General features: G+C 36.3%; 1 protein-coding gene across 1 annotated transcript; it reads left to right on the top strand.

Annotated features, from left to right (window-relative positions):
- Positions 1 to 262: 262 nt before the first annotated feature.
- On the top strand, positions 263 to 14706 carry LOC145772176 (proto-oncogene tyrosine-protein kinase Src-like). The gene is made up of 10 exons (XM_082584027.1): positions 263 to 333; positions 1912 to 2000; positions 5411 to 5563; positions 6541 to 6726; positions 9740 to 9876; positions 11551 to 11673; positions 12460 to 12616; positions 12919 to 13062; positions 13601 to 13746; positions 14222 to 14706. Exons 1-10 carry the CDS (start codon positions 278 to 280, stop codon positions 14387 to 14389), a joined length of 1359 nt encoding a protein of 452 aa, XP_082440153.1. The 5' UTR covers positions 263 to 277; the 3' UTR covers positions 14390 to 14706.
- The last annotated feature ends 2316 nt before the right edge of the window (positions 14707 to 17022 follow it).

The following is a 17022-nucleotide window of genomic DNA, read 5'->3' as shown; positions in this document are numbered from 1 at the left end:
CTCCAATGAAGCTGGTAGGGCCAATCATCCGCTAGTGGCAAACCGCTGATTATGAAACGTCAAACGAAACACGTCCATTGACGTTATTTTGCAAGCAACTAGTGTGAAATAAATTATTATTGTTCCATGCAAGCAATCTTTGAAATAAATAGCACATAGAGTTCTAACTGCTGATTAAGTTTTGTTTGTCGTAGGTTTAGGATCTATACTATATGAATAAAATCATAAATTAGTCATCAACACAACGTGGTTTTGAACATTTCTGAAGCGGGCAAAGATGGCATACGAAACGCTGGGCTCACCATTAAAACTAGATGCTATCAAAAACCATCCGTAAGTAGCATTGCAATGTGACGCATGTTTGGTTTGTGCTCAAAGATTTTTGTTTTTTTGCTAAAGTTTGCATAGAGTTGTCAAGTGAAGTTACTCTCAGCAGCGTACTGCGTAGTGCGTACAGTCATCACACGATTTGAAACTTGTCCATTCATGAAGGCTGCTCGAGGCAATAGACATTGGACATGCAAAAAAACGTGACATTAAACAGTTTAAAAGTTTTAAAATGTGATGTAGGCTGCTGACATCACATGATAACTCATCAGCTGGATGAAAAAAAAAAACTACTAAATTCGTTACTCAACAAATAGATGATAATTAGAATCTAACGACAACCTCACAAAACTACAATATTTCGGACACGTTGGATGAAGCAACTCATCGGAAAGTGTAATATTGACTAGGATGGTACAAGGTACACAAACAAAAGGACGGCAAAAAATGAAGTATTTTGACAATATCAAGCAAATTATAGGACTGAACAACATTTCAGAATTACTAATAAAAACAAAACAAAATGGAGAAAGTGTATACAGAAGGTCACAAGTAATCAAATATGGTCAACCTGTTGAAAAAAAGTTTGAAACATAAATATTTTGAAATTTCGTCTTGACGCATTTTTTTCTTGAGTTTGTTTCGTTGTATATTCGAAACGAAACAATTCCCTTGTCGTCGCCTTCCTCACCCTTTTGAGCCGTTGCGACCAAAGGTTTGTTCTTTTATCACCCAGGGTGTCTATGTTTCCGCTTGACTGCACTTAAAGATGACGAGAAAAAGCCAGTTTTCGGTTTTGTCATCGAAGACATGGAGACCTTTTGATGCATTTGCAGGAAGAAAAACGGTGTAATCTAGTAGTTTGTCAGTTAGTTTAGCTTGTATGAGCAGAGCAAAAGTATTAGGCTACCATTCGTAGCACACGAAATTCTTTTGCTTAATTTCGTCTTGGACGTGATTATTGATGAAGAATTTTCATGTCGACCAAGCACCTGGTTTTGAAGAACCCAGCCTAAACTACTTTATGGGTCCCGACCTTGAACGGGGTTGCAAATCGTAATTTTAGGGTCTCCAAAAAATTGAAAGTGGGCCTACAGCGGGCAGTTTACAGTGTAAACTTCCTATTGTAGACTCACTTTTAATTTTTGCATGCTGCAAAACTGCCCACTGCCCACTAAGGGGTCGCATAGAAAATTGTTTTCTGAAATGGCGATGGAAGAATAAAAAAGTTTGAGAAGCCCTGATTTAAAGCAGTCTTTTAATTTCTTGTTATTCTTTCATCGAAAACAAGTTCTGTAGTGTGTGATTCGTCTTGGTTTGATAGTGTGTGATGTAGCGTGCAACAAACTACAGCACAATCTCTTAAAAAAAATTTGTAATTGAGCACTGCTTGCATCTATTCAATTTTCTTTGTATCAAAAAAGCGCATACTGAGTGAAACAAACTCAAGATCGTATATTGAACAAGTAACTATACAATGCTATTGAATACTTTCTCCATTAAAAGAGAGTAGCCTATACTTTCACACAATTTCAACACGCCAAAGCCTGTTTCATTTATACAGTACATTCCTTTTCTATTTAGATGTTATTTCGGCCGAATATCACGGGAATTAGCGGAAAAGTACTTGAAAAACCGAGCTACAACTGAAGGAACTTTTCTTGTTAGAGAAGGTAAAAGTTCATATATTTTAATATTTTAAACCAAACCATGGTAATGTCGATACATATTTCGTCACCAAAAGGATCACAATGAAAATACCTGAAAATTTGTTTTTTTTGCAAAATTGTCATTACTTATAAAATTAAAATATATCAAATTTATGTCATAAAATTAATTTTTTTCCATAACTGAAAAGTTAAAAAAATCTGACCATCTTGAAAAACTGGCAACCCTGGACCCAGAGTCGAAAGGTTAAATTTGATTAGTCGGGTCTAGGCGTCGTATATTTTTTGCTCGATTTCATAGCCTTGTATTTTTATACTGCAAATGTAACTATTTATTACTGCAACTGCATGCTGAAAATTTATACACATGTATTGTATTTTTATACTGCAAAATTTACTTAAATGTATGTAATTTCATCATGCGTTCAAAGAAAATGTATTAAACCGGTCAACTTACGCAGACGTCTGCAAACGTTGAACCAATGTAAAAATAACGGATTTCTGTCTGGGTACAAACATGCCTCAGCACATGTAGACAACCGAAGACAGATTTTTACTCCGTTTCTTTTGGTTCTATGTAATTAACGTGCTCATTGGAAAAAGCTAATTCTTACATGGTTGAAAGTGTTTTGGAAGATGATTGTGTTTACTGTGGTTGGCATATGTGTTGCTGGTATATATGTTACATGTAACTGGTATTTGCTTTTTTGGTGCCAAGTTTTGCGCAAGAGCCACATATCACGAGGCAATGATGTAGCGTTATGTATTGTGCGAATTGCCAGCGCCTATGTATAATGTTCCTTTCGTTGTGTGACGTATTTCAACACAAGGACCATTATCCACGCAGGAAAATCTGTCATTTTTACATTGATGCAACCTCTGTAAACGTAGCATCAATGTAAAAATGAGAATTTTGCTAACGGGGAAGAATAGTGCAAAGTGCCAAAAAAGTAGCCTAAAAGAGCCAAAGAAACGTGAAAATTCTAAAAATAAAACTGTTTGAAAGGAAATATCAACAGCAACCTTTCTGACCATAAAAAGCCATCCCGGCAAACCTAGCCTGTTCACTACGTTATCAACTATACTGTCACTTCTATCACTACGTTATTTGTGTTTCAAGGTTAAACGAAAGCAAAATTGCCACCCTTTAAAACATACGTGGCAGAATAATGTCAATGCTGGTTTTTTCAAAGCAGGGGTCACCAAACTAAGGCCCGCGGGCCAGATACGTAAGCGAGGTTTGTCCACCAGGCCCGCCGAACTGTGTAAAGAATGTGATATATAGCCTACACTGAATAAAAACCTCATTAACACTGAATACTGAATAAAAACACTGAATAAAAACCTCATCAAAAAATAACGCTATGTGAAGTGTTGAAGTATTTCATTTATCGTTTTCCGTCCTTATATTCTATGTTTTTTTGGTGTTTTTTTAATAGCTGTTTCTGAACGATTTTCCAAGGCTCTGAGCCTTGGAACGGCAATCGAAAGGGCGCCGGTACGACACCGCTCAAGAGCATGCGGCTGTGTCTTCGGTAAGACACTTAAAGCATGCTTGGAGGTGGACACGAAGATTAGCTTCCTTGCCTTCTCGTCCTTTCAACCACCGGGTGTAAGCCTGGATAGCCTACGACAAAAAAAAGAACGATTTTTTTACGTGTGACTTTGGGAGTTTGTGGTAAAATAATGCTTTTTCTCTACAACCCGTTGGCCTGCCAGGGCTGTAGAAATATTTTGGGACCTGTACCAATGAGATTCTTGCGCCATTAATCAATACATTTATGAGAAAAACGCACTACACCCAAAGAATACGTTGTGTTTTTTATTTCCAGCCCCTTTAACAAGTTCCGGGCCCCTATAATTATTCCAGGCCCGGGTTCAGAAGTATCCCATGGCCCCCCCTGCCCCAACGCTGCTGTCGCCTGCAACGACCGAACGTCTCAATTGTTGCATGCAGCTGAATAAACCGCACCCACTCTGTTGAATCACCACCACAGGTTGCAGACTGTACTAAACAAAATGGTTATCTCGCCTGAGAGTATGTTTTCTTGAAGTCACCTGGCCTTTTTCGAGAAAGCTCAATTGATTAGCGCGTGACTTCTGGAACGAAGAAGCTTCAAGATCAAGCCGCGCTGGTTTGACTCTCGGGGTGTGCGCTTGAGCAACGCATTCTAAGGACTGCTTTCCATTCAGCGGCATCCAATGGATGGAATAATTCCCCGGCAACAAAACTTCAACAATCCGAAACTTCACTCTGTCAATCTCGGTGACCGGGCCTGCGTCAGTGATTCAAAGCCTCTACAAGTATGCGAAACTGCCAGGATTAAGCTCTGCAAGAAGCTTTCCCAGTCCGAGGATAAAGATTTAATCAATCAATCAACTCTGCTTTGGAGTGACTCATTTACGTAGAAAGAACGTTAACCACACGCAAAAATTGATATCCACTTGGTCTCACTGTGAGTTTATTAGTTAGGGTACTTGGAATTTTTATTTCTATGTGGTTTTTTCTACCTCACGCATTTTATCAACTTTTAGACCCGGACCCGGCATGGTTTTTGGGCTCCCGTAACCTTTCCAAGGGGCCCGAAAGTTTGAAGAAGCCCCCCCATATGCTTTGGAGATAGCGCGTTTTTCTTAGAAGTGTTTTGGTTTGGGGACCGATGATGTGATTAGCACTGGGCCCAAATTATCCTCTCACCGGTCCTGGTGAGACCTACCGTACCTTGATTAGAGTAGTGTCGTCTTTTTTTGCTACAAAATGTCGTTGGCGGTCATAGCTTCCTCTGCCACGTTGTTTAAAGTACTTTCTCTTTATACGTACACGAAACTTCGTGACGTAGTACACACCTACATAAAAAGTAAATTCTTTCGATTCTCACTACCAATTACGTCATGGGATGGTGAAATTGTCAAATCACCTGATGCATTTGAAACCTGGCGTAATAGCAACGACGCAACGTCGTAACAAAATAATAGAATAGTTCCCATTGTATTGTTGTAAATGATTTCACCAACGGGCTGTTTCAATTGATTTTGTATTTTACGTCTCAAGTCTCTTCCTAATCAACTGTTCTTTGCAGCTCACAAACACATCAAAATATGTCTGCTAAAATGATTCACCCTAAATTTAAATCAAAATCTATAAAAGTTAACAAAGTTGTTTATTAAAGACTCGGAAAAGAAGTATAATACTACGTTGATTAAATAGGCCAAAAAAGAGTTGTTGTTTTAATTTATAATAAATAATACTGCACATTTCATACCAAGCCGAACGTGATAACTTGTTCTAAATGGCAATTTACTGCTCCTGCGCATAGCTTCGTAAGTGTGTACAGTTTAATTTCAATGCTTTCTTATTGGCTCATTAAAATACTTAATTTTTTTCGTTTATAACAAGAACGTATGTTTTCACGCAGGCAACGACGGCTTCAGACTATCTGTGTTGATCTTCTCAGAAGGAGAATGCTCTGTGCTTCACTACAAGATAGATCGATTGTCAAACAAAACCTACTTTATTGATTCACGATACAGCTTTGCAACGGTTGTAGCCCTAGTTGATTTTTACAAAAGTAAGATAAGCATATAGCCTACAGTGCTAAATTGTAAATACAGTACATTAAACACACATGTTATAGTAGTAGTAGTAGCCTAAAGTAATTTGTTATTATCAAAGTAAACTGAAAATTCATTCCGTCAAATGTCAAAATATTTACAAAACAAACACGCAATGAAGAAAATAGAAAGATCTCAATCGATGTCATGGTCTCCATTTGTTTGTCTTTCACCATCCGGTCGATGTCGCCCATGAATTTGCTCACAGCGCCTCAAAGGTCATGCTTGCACACAATAACTCGGTTTCAGCTTTACGACGTGTTGTAATCTGTAAGAGAGTGAATCTACATGCATTTAAAGCCCTTAGATAGATAATAGGAGGTGAGGGCCTTCCAGACCACACCTCAAAAAGAAAATGGAATAAATCACTAGATATTGCTTTCTCAAGAAAAGAGATATTTTTCCGTAAAAACACTTGCCTTTGAAAAAACGAATCCGGTTTTAGGTGCAAACGCATTAAATAACAATAGGCCTAAAAAGACGCTGTGTTTTCTTTAAATTTTCTGGCTCCTCAGAACGATTTCAGGTTTCAAAAATCATGCTTTATCTTATTCCACAAATAACTACGTGTCGTGCACATTACTGAGACCAAAAAAAAAAACAACCACACTTACATGGTTGGTCGGTTTAGTTGGTTTTGAATCTTTATCCTCGGACTGACAAAGCCTTGATTGGTTATTCCTGGTAGTTTCGCATACTTGTAGACGCAGAGGCTGTTGACGCAGGGTCGGTTACCGAGATTGACAGAGTAAAGTTTTCCGATTGTTGAAGTGTTGTTGCCGGGGAATTATTCCATTCACTATATTTCAGTAGTTTCCCCTTGCACGGAAAATAAACGATGGGACAAAATTTGCCATTTGCCAGACAATAATTTACCGTAATTTTAGTTGAAGGGTATGCAAGTTGCGAGTTAATAACTGTTTGATTACCACAGGAAAACACACAAACATGCCGCAACCGTTGACAGATCCATGTCCCAAAACTGACATTGCCCCAACTGAAGGCAATCCTGAGCGTTACTATTGCAACGCGGACACATCTGATTTCACGTCAGTAGTGAAAGAATCAATTACCTTAAAAACACAAATCGCTTCAGGAAAGTTTGGAGAAGTTTGGAAAGGTGAATTTTGGTATTTCTCTACTTTTGTAAAATAAGTTTAGGCTACTTGCCTCTTTGACTAAACTTGGTCTACACTCTATACCAGACCTTATCACCTTTTTTCTCTCAAACGTATAAAGATAAATTTAGGCTACAGCTGATAGAGTTTTTAGATCATATTCTTGTGATTTATCATGGAGACCTATAGCTTTTTTATTTTTTATAAATGAAATTTACCTCGGGTTGAGAACTACATCGGAGTGCAGAAAAACTCGTTGCAAATTATTTTCTTTGTAATTTTCAATAACTTTAACCTTGTTATTATAAAAAAGGCTATTATTTTCAATGCTTGCTAGTTTCTTATTTTAATGTTAGCTATTCCAACTACAACACAAAAATGCAAAGAAAACTAAATTACTAGGCCAACAAAGCAAAAACTATTTTAATGATGATAGACAACCCAACATTATTAACATTTACATTAACTTATTAAATTTCCAATGACATTATTCACTTATACAAATGGTAACACTGTAGAGACGTAGGCCTATCATTCAAATGCAAGAGGTCATGGCATAGCCGTAGGAGAGTAAAACATTTTGGGGGGGCGAACAAAATTTGCCCAAATTTTTCAAAGTTTGCCCAAATTTTATCTTTGCGTATATATTTCAAAAGCACAAAATTACTCACAATCTCTGAGGTAGTGCATTTAATAACTCTACAGGCATCAACTTGGCCGTGTACGAGAACACAGGCAACATAACATAGGCTACAACAGCAAAACAAGGCTAACTTAACTTTAACGTGCATTCATAGACCTGTCTGTGTCCCAATTAAATAAACGATCAAATTGAAGCACTCTTATGTGGCACAAAAATATATATTAAGCCTAGCTGGATTCAACAACAATTTAAACTGACTTACAGCAATAACCGGGTAACAATTGATGAATATCCTTGTCGTCAGATTATTTGAAAATCTCCAGCCTAACTTCACTAAAACTAAAGGCCAGACAAAAAGTAGCTCAATCTTTTCAATATAAAGATAGTCCAAAGACTCAGTAGTGTATTTGTAAATTTGCATTGAAAAAAATCTAGAATGACAACCTATTTACTTATCAAACCAATAACATTAAGTTACTTAATCCATTCTACTTCAAACACTATAGCCTAAAAAGAATTTGACAGTTTATGATGCTATGCACATCAAACTTGCACCTTTGAACAAAACTACTTTTAATATCACAAATATTGATATCATATTACAATGAAATCATACTCAATGTTCTTACAGAACATCATTAGAATGATATTCTTACTTCATAATGAAGCAGCTACTCAAATTGCAAGCACTGAAGAAAAGCGATTCCCAGGTAGTAACTTCAAGCTTAATCCTTGCCACAAAATATTACAGACCACATTACCAACAGCACTATTTACATTGCCTGATGCATCAACTGCATGAATTGGATGACAAAACATGAACAACATAACATGTGTTTTTATATTTGATTGTTGTTGCTCTAATACTGATCATAGATAGTAGGCTAAATAGCTGAGCATATCAACCCCTGGACTAGCAAAGACAAACAGCAGTTTAAACAAAAAACTTCTTTACATATAGAAAACAGTTAAACCGTAGCCCACAAATTACATGAAACTAAATGCTGGAAAATTTACAAATTGTTTTCATTTAATATACTTTTTCACTTTGTGCAGGCCTATGCGGTAGTTCGTTGCCAAGATCAAATGCTCACAAAAGTGGTGTATATGTGGCCTCACAACTGTTGATTTTTAGAGTTTATAACAAATACTTAACTTGTTTGGCCATATCTAAAAATGATAAGCTATTTTTGTAGTATTTAAGTCAAGTTTTGTGAGCATAGCATAACTCATGATAAGATTAATTTATCCAATAACTAGATAATTTTGCTCAAACATTTTACTAACAACTACATTAGTACAAGAATCCAGTAGGGTTTCAAAATTCTACTAATGAAGAAATGTAAGCTAGTGTGTATACTCATACTGTATAGTGTATATCCTAATAAATATCTGTAATAAGCTTACCTCAGCTCGCCAAATGCATTATTTTACATTTACTTTCTTCAGATAGTGAATCGAAAGTTACATTCTGCCCAAATTTCTATACCATATACAAAAGTTTTCAAAATTGTCGATGCTACATTTACATTCAAAGAAAAATGTTAATGTATTTCATACAAAGTGCAACACAATAAAGTCACTAAACTGGTAAAATGTTGAAAACTCATGGTAAGAATTAACGAAGTGGCTATTTTTACACACTTGTTGCCATGGTTGCTTGTGAAAGGTGTTGCCAGAGTTAGGATTAACTTTTCTCAAATTAGGGCAGAATTCCTTATCTGGCAACGCTATTACGGCTATAATTACACTATTATAGTGTAAATATAACCACAGCGAAGAATTAATTTATTCAAATAACTAGATATTTTTGCCCAAATGATTTTTACAAACAACTACATCACAGTAGTAAGATATTGAGGAAAAAACCCAAAAAACTCTCATAAAGTTACCAGTAGGCTACCCAGCAAGCCTTTAAATCTTATATATCTAATGCAGGTGCAGCCTATGTTTTAGTGAAAATCAGTGATAAAGTTACATTTGTTTGCTAACTGTGCTCTTTTACAGTTACTTTTTGCAGTTTTAGAATCGAAATTTATCATTTAAATGCCCAGATTGCAATACCACATGCAGTTGTTTCCAAAATCGATGATAATGCATTTTACATTCATTGAAAAATATCAATGCATCTCATAAATTATAATAATTATATAAAGTCTATAAACTGGTGAGACTTCGAAACATCATGGTAAGATTGATTTGCCCAAATAACTTGACATTTTTGCCCAAATTCGCGACATTTTTTTTTCAACGGGGGAGCGACCGCCCCCCCTGCCCCCCCATCTCCTACGGCTATGGGTCATGGAGATAATGACAAAAAAAATTTTGAATTGAGTATTTCCGATTACACGATTGATGTTACTTCTTCAAAGGGTATTTGAACACATCCAATGAGGAAATTGTAGTAAAAGTGCAGAGCGAAGAGATGAATTCTCGAAAGTATCTTTTGGAGGAGGCCCGTGCAATCAGTGACGTCAGCCACAAACACGTCATCAGCTTGCTTGGAGTGGTAAGTTTTGTCAAGCGAGCAGAAACGATATTGTTGCGTTTCGATGATGAAAAATAGTGACACACAACACGATATTAAAACTGCAAGCTAGAGATGTGGTTTTTAGTTGCGATGTAAAATTTTACATAGTCTTATCCGACAATATAAGCTAACATGAATCTCACAACAGCATTCACAATCGTTTACAAATTGAACTATCGCCAGTGACCAAATGTGGTGTGAAACTCAAGTTTTTGCCGTTTTTAAGATATTTTTGTTTGTCTTTTGTTGACAACTTTGGATAAATATTTCACGTTTTGAAAACCAACAAATAGTTTTTCATTAAGTACACTGTGTTCTTGGCTACTACACCAAAATGTTAATCTTGAGCTATTTTGTTCAGTGTCATCAATCTCATTGTGTAGTATTGTAGCTTATGACCTACCTAGACAGCAAAAGCCGTCATTTTTACATTGATTCAATATTTACAGACTGCAGTGTGCAAACGTTGAATCAATGTAAAAATGATTGACTTTGCTATCTGGGTATCTCACATTTCAGGTTCTTTTCACTTTGAAAGAATGACTTTTTATACGTTACGAAAAGCTTGGCAAATATTTGTATGTGAAAAATAATAACATTTTTAATCGGAGACAGTGTCAAAATTTGCAAAACAACTTTCAGTCAAAGTTTACTTCACATTTCCCTACTTGGCGGTCAAGAGGAGGACTTACCAAAGATAGCATGGCCATTATGTCGCCGTAAAAACTCAGCTTGTTTCGAAACGAATCATGCAGTTGGGTAGATGGTAACTGTGAGAAGATGACTTCAATTTTTACAGCACCTTATTCGATCTTTTTTCTCTGCTTGATAGTTGGAACTTATTATAACAACAGCGCGTTAGCTTCTTGCAAGGTATTGGACTCATAACAACTGCTAAAAAAAAACACAAAAATGTGTCGATTTTTCGTATTGAGTACCTTCTCATGCTATACACTTGTTTGCACTTGCTGGAGTTCGATGTACTGTATGATTTGGTGACATGGTGACGTTTTATTACTCGCCCTTAAAATTTTGAGTATATTCTCCTTTTTTATTTGAATGTTTGCATTTATCCTATATTTAGACATAGAAAATGCTCAACCATGTGCTTATTTTAATGCTTCCAGATTGAAAAAACGTCAATTGTTTTTCACAAATCCGAGGTCCAGTTTGATTTCACGTGAATAATTGCCAAAAAATTGAATAATATTTATAAACTCAATAAGTTTTACAAAAAAGAGGGCTCAGCCCATGGACTGCAAAGACAACTTTGACTTCCTTGTTGCCTAAACAGTCATGAAATTCCTATTCTCGTTTGATCCATTGTTTTTTACAGTTTAGAAAGTACTAGTGTAGGCTGCAATTCTTTTGTTAGAGATCGTTTGTCACAAAATGTCTGTGTTCCTCATCATGCGTTGGCTGTGTTGCAACTCAATTTAAAATTGTCTGCTGCAGTAACAAAAATCATTTCGTGTTCTACCGTATGCGTGAGTATGACCCGTAAGTTTGCTGCTTACTAAGAAAGAAGCAAAACATTCTCACAGTTTTGTACTGTATTTCAGGTTGAATTTGAAACTTTTTGTTGACAACGAAATGTCCCAAACGTGTTGACATTTTACATTAGATTTACGTTGTAATTACGTCTTGTTGCAGACTACCGATGGTGCGTGCATGGTAGTGCTGGAATTCTGCTACAACAAAGATTTATTAGATTACCTCTTACGTAATGATGTCTACGAAATTTCTAATGCGGAAAGATTACGCTTCGTACAAGAGGTAGGCTACGTCACAGCACAGCAAATCCTTTTTTTAGAAAAGGACAACCCTTAATAAAAAAAAGAAAATAAGATAAAAATATTCAGTTTTTAATTTGTCCTTATAACGTAATTCGTTGCCCTCTCAAGCCTTGGCACTCCCTATTTCCTCCTTGGCCCTTCCTGTGACCACAAAGGCGTAACAAACATTACGAACAATGCTCTTATTTGGTGGCCACACTGGCGTGACGGTTTGAATGAATGTTGCAGACCAAACAGAGTGTCATTATTCATTTTTTATATAAATTTTTGCAAAGAAAGTGTCTAGTTTCAAATTAACAGTTTCCTTCATAAGCGTATCTTTAATAACTAAGTTTCGTTCATAAGAATTCTGTATTCATCTCGTGACAAACAGTTGGTTGGCTTGGTTATTTTTGAATTTTTATCCTCGGACTGACAAAGCCTTGATAGGTTATTTCTGGTAGTTTCACATACTTGTATAGGCTCTTGACGCAGTGCCGGTTACCGAGACTGGCAGAGTGAAGTTTTCCGATTGTTGAAGTGTTGTTGCCGGGCAATTATTCCATCCATTAGGTGCCGCTGAATGGAGAGCAGTTCTTAGAATGCGTTGCGCAAGCGCACACCCCGACAGTTGAACCTGCGCCGCTTGATCTTGAAGCTTCTTCGTTCACGAAGTCACACGCTAACCAACTGAGCTATTAGGGCGGACGACCTTTAAAACTTAGCTCATAAATTCTAGTTGTTTGTAATGTTGCAGCAAAATCCTAACCTGACCGTCTGCATTTAGATTGCATCAGCATTGCAGCATATTTCCAACTCTGGTTATGTGCACAGAAATGTAAAAGCTTCAAATGTCCTTTTGACCAGTAACTCCACCTGCAAGTTATCGGGCTTTGGTTTTGCAAAGAAACTTGGCTCGAATGGTGTTTATGTAGGAACAAACAGTAAGTTTGAAATGTTTCCTATTAATATAACCCAAAGTTGATCTTTTAACACAATTCCTTGTTAGCTAATATCTTAATAAACTCTTGATTTTTACCGATTTTGATTAACCTGATGTAAGTTGATAGTAGTTTAACAAAAAGTCACAAAATGTAAATAACTTAAAGTAGTGGATGTTCATTGTTCGTTAACTTTGAAGCAAATGCTCTTTTTCTGTATCTTTAATAATCAACATGTAGATTGTAGAACCTTTTTTAAACATAAGCTATTTCTGGAACTGGTATGACCTTTTGTTTTTGCTCAGTTGACAAGCCATTTGGTCCAAAAGCGATCCGTTGGATGGCGCTAGAGGCCGCGGAATATGAACAGTTTTCTGCATCTTCAGACGTTTGGGCGCTTGGCTGCTTATTTCATGAGATATTCACTGATGGGGAAGCCCCTTTTTCAGGTACATTGCTGTGCGTCTGTTCCATTCATTTGTCATAATAGTCTCACTGACCAGCTAACAAAAATTGGGCCTACCTGTTTTAAACCGTTTGTCGCCAAACTTTGAACTGTATTTTCCATTATTAATATTTTCCGGCTTTACTGGCTTTCCAATGAAGACCACACCGTTGATGTTGTGACTTTCTGTGCATCAAACACACGACTTATTACTATATTTTAATATCTCATTGCATCCAACATTCAAACTAAGTCCATTATAAAACAATGCTTAAGAAATAATTTGAGAAATAATGTTTTAAACTATGGTGTGATGGGATTGCTTTTTTGTTGAAGTAGTTTTTGTTTATATTATAGTTTATATGAAATATTATCATCATTTTTATATCATTATTACACTTTTTATATAAAAAGGATTGTCTCACACTTCAAACAGGGTAATGTATTCCAATAGCAATTTAGGGATAGCTTGCTTTTCTTCATCGAAGCGACATAGTTGTATTTGTGTACCTACTTTATAACTTTCCATACAACTTGCTTAGGCATTCTTACACCCAATATCCTTTCAAAACTGAAAGCCGGGTACCGTTCCCCGAAACCTCCAACGATACCTGTCGAGATATATAACCTGATGTTGGAATGTTGGAATCCTCATCCAATGGAAAGACCGCCTTTGGATCTGATTCAGGTGTGCCTTCATCCGATGTTGTAAATGTTTCCAACTGAAACCAGATTTCTCTTTGCTTGCTGCTTTAGTCAAGTTGCAACTTGATTGTTTAGGGAAAAATTGCTTTTAGAGTTAGACTTACCTATGCAATCGCACAGAATATTTGCAGGAAATGTATTTTTAAGTTATTGGAGTTTCATTTAAAAATCATTACAATCCCCAGCTTCTAGGTCTCTAGGATAACATGCGATGATAGGAGAGAGTCACTAGGGAGAAATGGGCAAACCACCACTTATGGCAGTCCAAATGTGAACAATAATACTGTAGGTTCTGTTCTTCAATTTTGTGTCTTAGTACAAAATTGGAATCAAAATTGCTTCCAAGTAGTTCATTTACTAGGCTTTATCCCATTGTGAAAATATCTACAGTAGACTACTTTAGCTATGATACTGCCAATAGCAGATTAAAACGCTAAGATTTATCTTATCTCCGACAGGTTTTGATAAATGAAAAACGAACTCAGAAGGAAATCAGCTATTTAGTTCCAAATGAACCGGCTCCTGTACCCAAGATTGAATCACCAACAAAGAAAACTTCTTCGACAAAAAAAATTGACAGAAAGATGACTTACATCAAAATGAAATCTATTTTGGTAAAGAAATGACTTCCTCTGTTTTTTGGTTGCACGTGATATCCGTCAATCATCACGTAACGGACAGCACTCTACAGAAGCGCAGACAAAGAAGCATGGGAAAATGAACTATGCCGGAAAAGCTGTTTCAAAGCTAAAGTCAAAGACCAACAGTTATAATATATTGTTGCGCATAAAAATGTTTTATGTTGTTAGGTTTGGGAGGTTAAATTTTGTGGGAAAATTTCTGTTGTAATACTTTATCAATGCAGTTCAACTGTTTCTACAGCTTTAAAAAAAAAAAAAAAAAAAAAAAAGAAAAGCTTAAGAAGTTTCTTTATTGCTTTATTGTTGAAGGTGGAATTGTGTTTTAATTCTTTAAAATTTCATAGGCTACAGTGTATGTAGCTGAGCGGTGTCGTTATAAGAGTTTTTGTTGTGTTGCGTGACTTCAAAACATTTCTCATCGTGATTGGACTAAAAGTGGGCAATCAGTCAGAAAAATTAAAAAAGGTAAAAACAGTTTTTTTTTTGTGAAATATAGTTTGGGTGGCCAAAGATAAACTACCGAAAAAGGTTGATGAATCTTATTCGTCATAGGTGCAAGATAAGCTTTAGTGGGGATATTTTCCCCCACAGTTTCCTTTATGCATGGCAGAAGACAAAATGACATTAAATAATCATGCTCCTTAGCGATGTTCCAAACACGATTGATGGAGCAGTTAAACTTTCTTATTTCTTCATATTGTGAAGTTCACATTGGTCTTATCTATCAGAATTTTTCTATCAGTATTTTTGTATGGACTAAATTGGACACTGTTTTTCATGTTCTTTTATTTATTGTTTTGTTGTGCCGTATTGTTATTGAAGTTTGTTATTTTCAAGAACTGTTTCAAAGTGAGATTAAAAACTTAAATTAAAATCAAGTAACGCATTGCCTCATTTGTGTCTTCAAGCCAGTCAAAGCTGAAATGTCATGGCTATCAATTAATTAAACAACGGACGTTTGGTTGTACCTGAACCGACTTATATTTTCTCAAATACAATAGTCCTCTATAAAATAACCTCTGAAAAAATGAAATCTTCATCAACAGAGATTAGACTACATCTCTTTCGTAGATTAAACAGAACACATAAGATTATTAAGTGGAACACGTAACCACTGTTCATTAACAAAGGAAGTTTGTTCAGAAAGCATTTCGAAGAACACCATTCCGTATAGCACTGAAGATGAAACGGTTTAGTATTAGAAGCGTTTGGACGACCTGAGTTTAGTATCTACAATTTAGACTCTTTGTTTTTTACTAGATTGACCAGACGTTCCAACCATTTTGCTCCTAAGAGTTGTTCATTTACAAAATGAAATACTGTCTGCATATAGGTTTGGCAGCCGAAGGCCGGATCAGATCCGCCAAGCAATAATCATCATCTGGCTGCTACATTAGCATTAGTTTATGCCATGATCAACATAGTAGACCTATACCGTTAAATATGTTCTTTCAAAATATCTGACATATTGCACTAGCATGTTTACAATCACTTTTATCCTCAACCGGCAATGGCACGTGAGACAAGATATACAAAACACAACTGGTTTTACCAATTTTGTTTATTGGTTACCTATTTTCTATTTTTTGTTTGGAATTGGGCCGAGTGGTTAGCGCGTTGGGCTCGCAGTCGAGAGCCTGCATGTTCGACTCCAGCCATCCGCACTTGCTGTTGTTTCTCTGGGCAAGAAACTTAACGATAATTGCCTCTACCTAGTGATCGATTTCGAGTAATGGGTAGTACCAAATTTAAGTCATAAGTAAAGTAGACAACCGGAAAACAGACATTGCCGTCGGCTGCAGCGTGGGTCAGGTGTATGTCGGAAGGCGTACACCGATGCATAGCGCTCAAGTCCGCTTTCCCGCAATGCAGGATAAAGATAAACAAACAAACAAACAAACAATTATTTCATGTATGGAATCCGTTTCTTAACCATTTTTCTACCATCGATACTAATGTACTTCGTACGAAATAACTATGAACAGTTTTTCCATATTTGCTTCTGCACTATATTTTTTTCATTTTATATATATTGCAGATTTAAGTAATTCCTGATGAGGACACACGTAGGCTACGTGTCGGAAACGTTTGAGTTGATTTTTAATTATGTTGTTATTAACTTATTACTGTGTAATACATTATGTTAAACCCGCTAAGGTTACTTTGTTTTGTTTGTCTGTGGTCTAAAAAAGCAAACTCTCTACCAAAGCTTTATCTTCTACACTTCTTACATGACTTTCCATCACCGGCCTTGAAATCTGAAAAATTTCAGACAACCACTTTATCTGGTCCAGATCTAGTTAGATCGGTATCATCGTTTGGGATCATGTCTCATGCGAAAGAAAAAGACCAACATTCATTATTAGTGGAAGCTAGTGAGAAAACAATACCAGACATGAACACCTTCAAAAGGTTTTACTTATAGTACGTCAACAAACCCTTCTTCTTCAATACGGCGTTGATTGTTTTATGGCAGCTGCTATTCCGTGAGGACAGCTAACCCGGACAGAAAAATACATCATTTTTACATTGATTCAACGTCTGCAGATGCTGAATCAATGTAAAAATGATTGGTTTTGCTGCCTGGGAATATGTCACTCTAAATTATATACGCTAAA

The sequence above is a fragment of the Aplidium turbinatum genome, chromosome 1 (genome assembly GCF_918807975.1).
Source record: "Aplidium turbinatum chromosome 1, kaAplTurb1.1, whole genome shotgun sequence".
Lineage (NCBI taxonomy): Eukaryota > Metazoa > Chordata > Ascidiacea > Aplousobranchia > Polyclinidae > Aplidium > Aplidium turbinatum.
This window is presented reverse-complemented; position numbering and strand designations above follow the sequence as displayed.

Bases quoted from the DNA above. Each gene is read 5' to 3' on its own strand.
- LOC145772176 (XM_082584027.1), top strand. From the start codon at position 278: ATGGCATACGAAACGCTGGGCTCACCATTAAAACTAGATGCTATCAAA. The intron at 5,564-6,540 runs GTAAGATAAGCA...TGATTACCACAG, and splicing joins CCTAGTTGATTTTTACAAAA to GAAAACACACAAACATGCCG. The intron at 9,877-11,550 runs GTAAGTTTTGTC...GTCTTGTTGCAG, and splicing joins TCATCAGCTTGCTTGGAGTG to ACTACCGATGGTGCGTGCAT.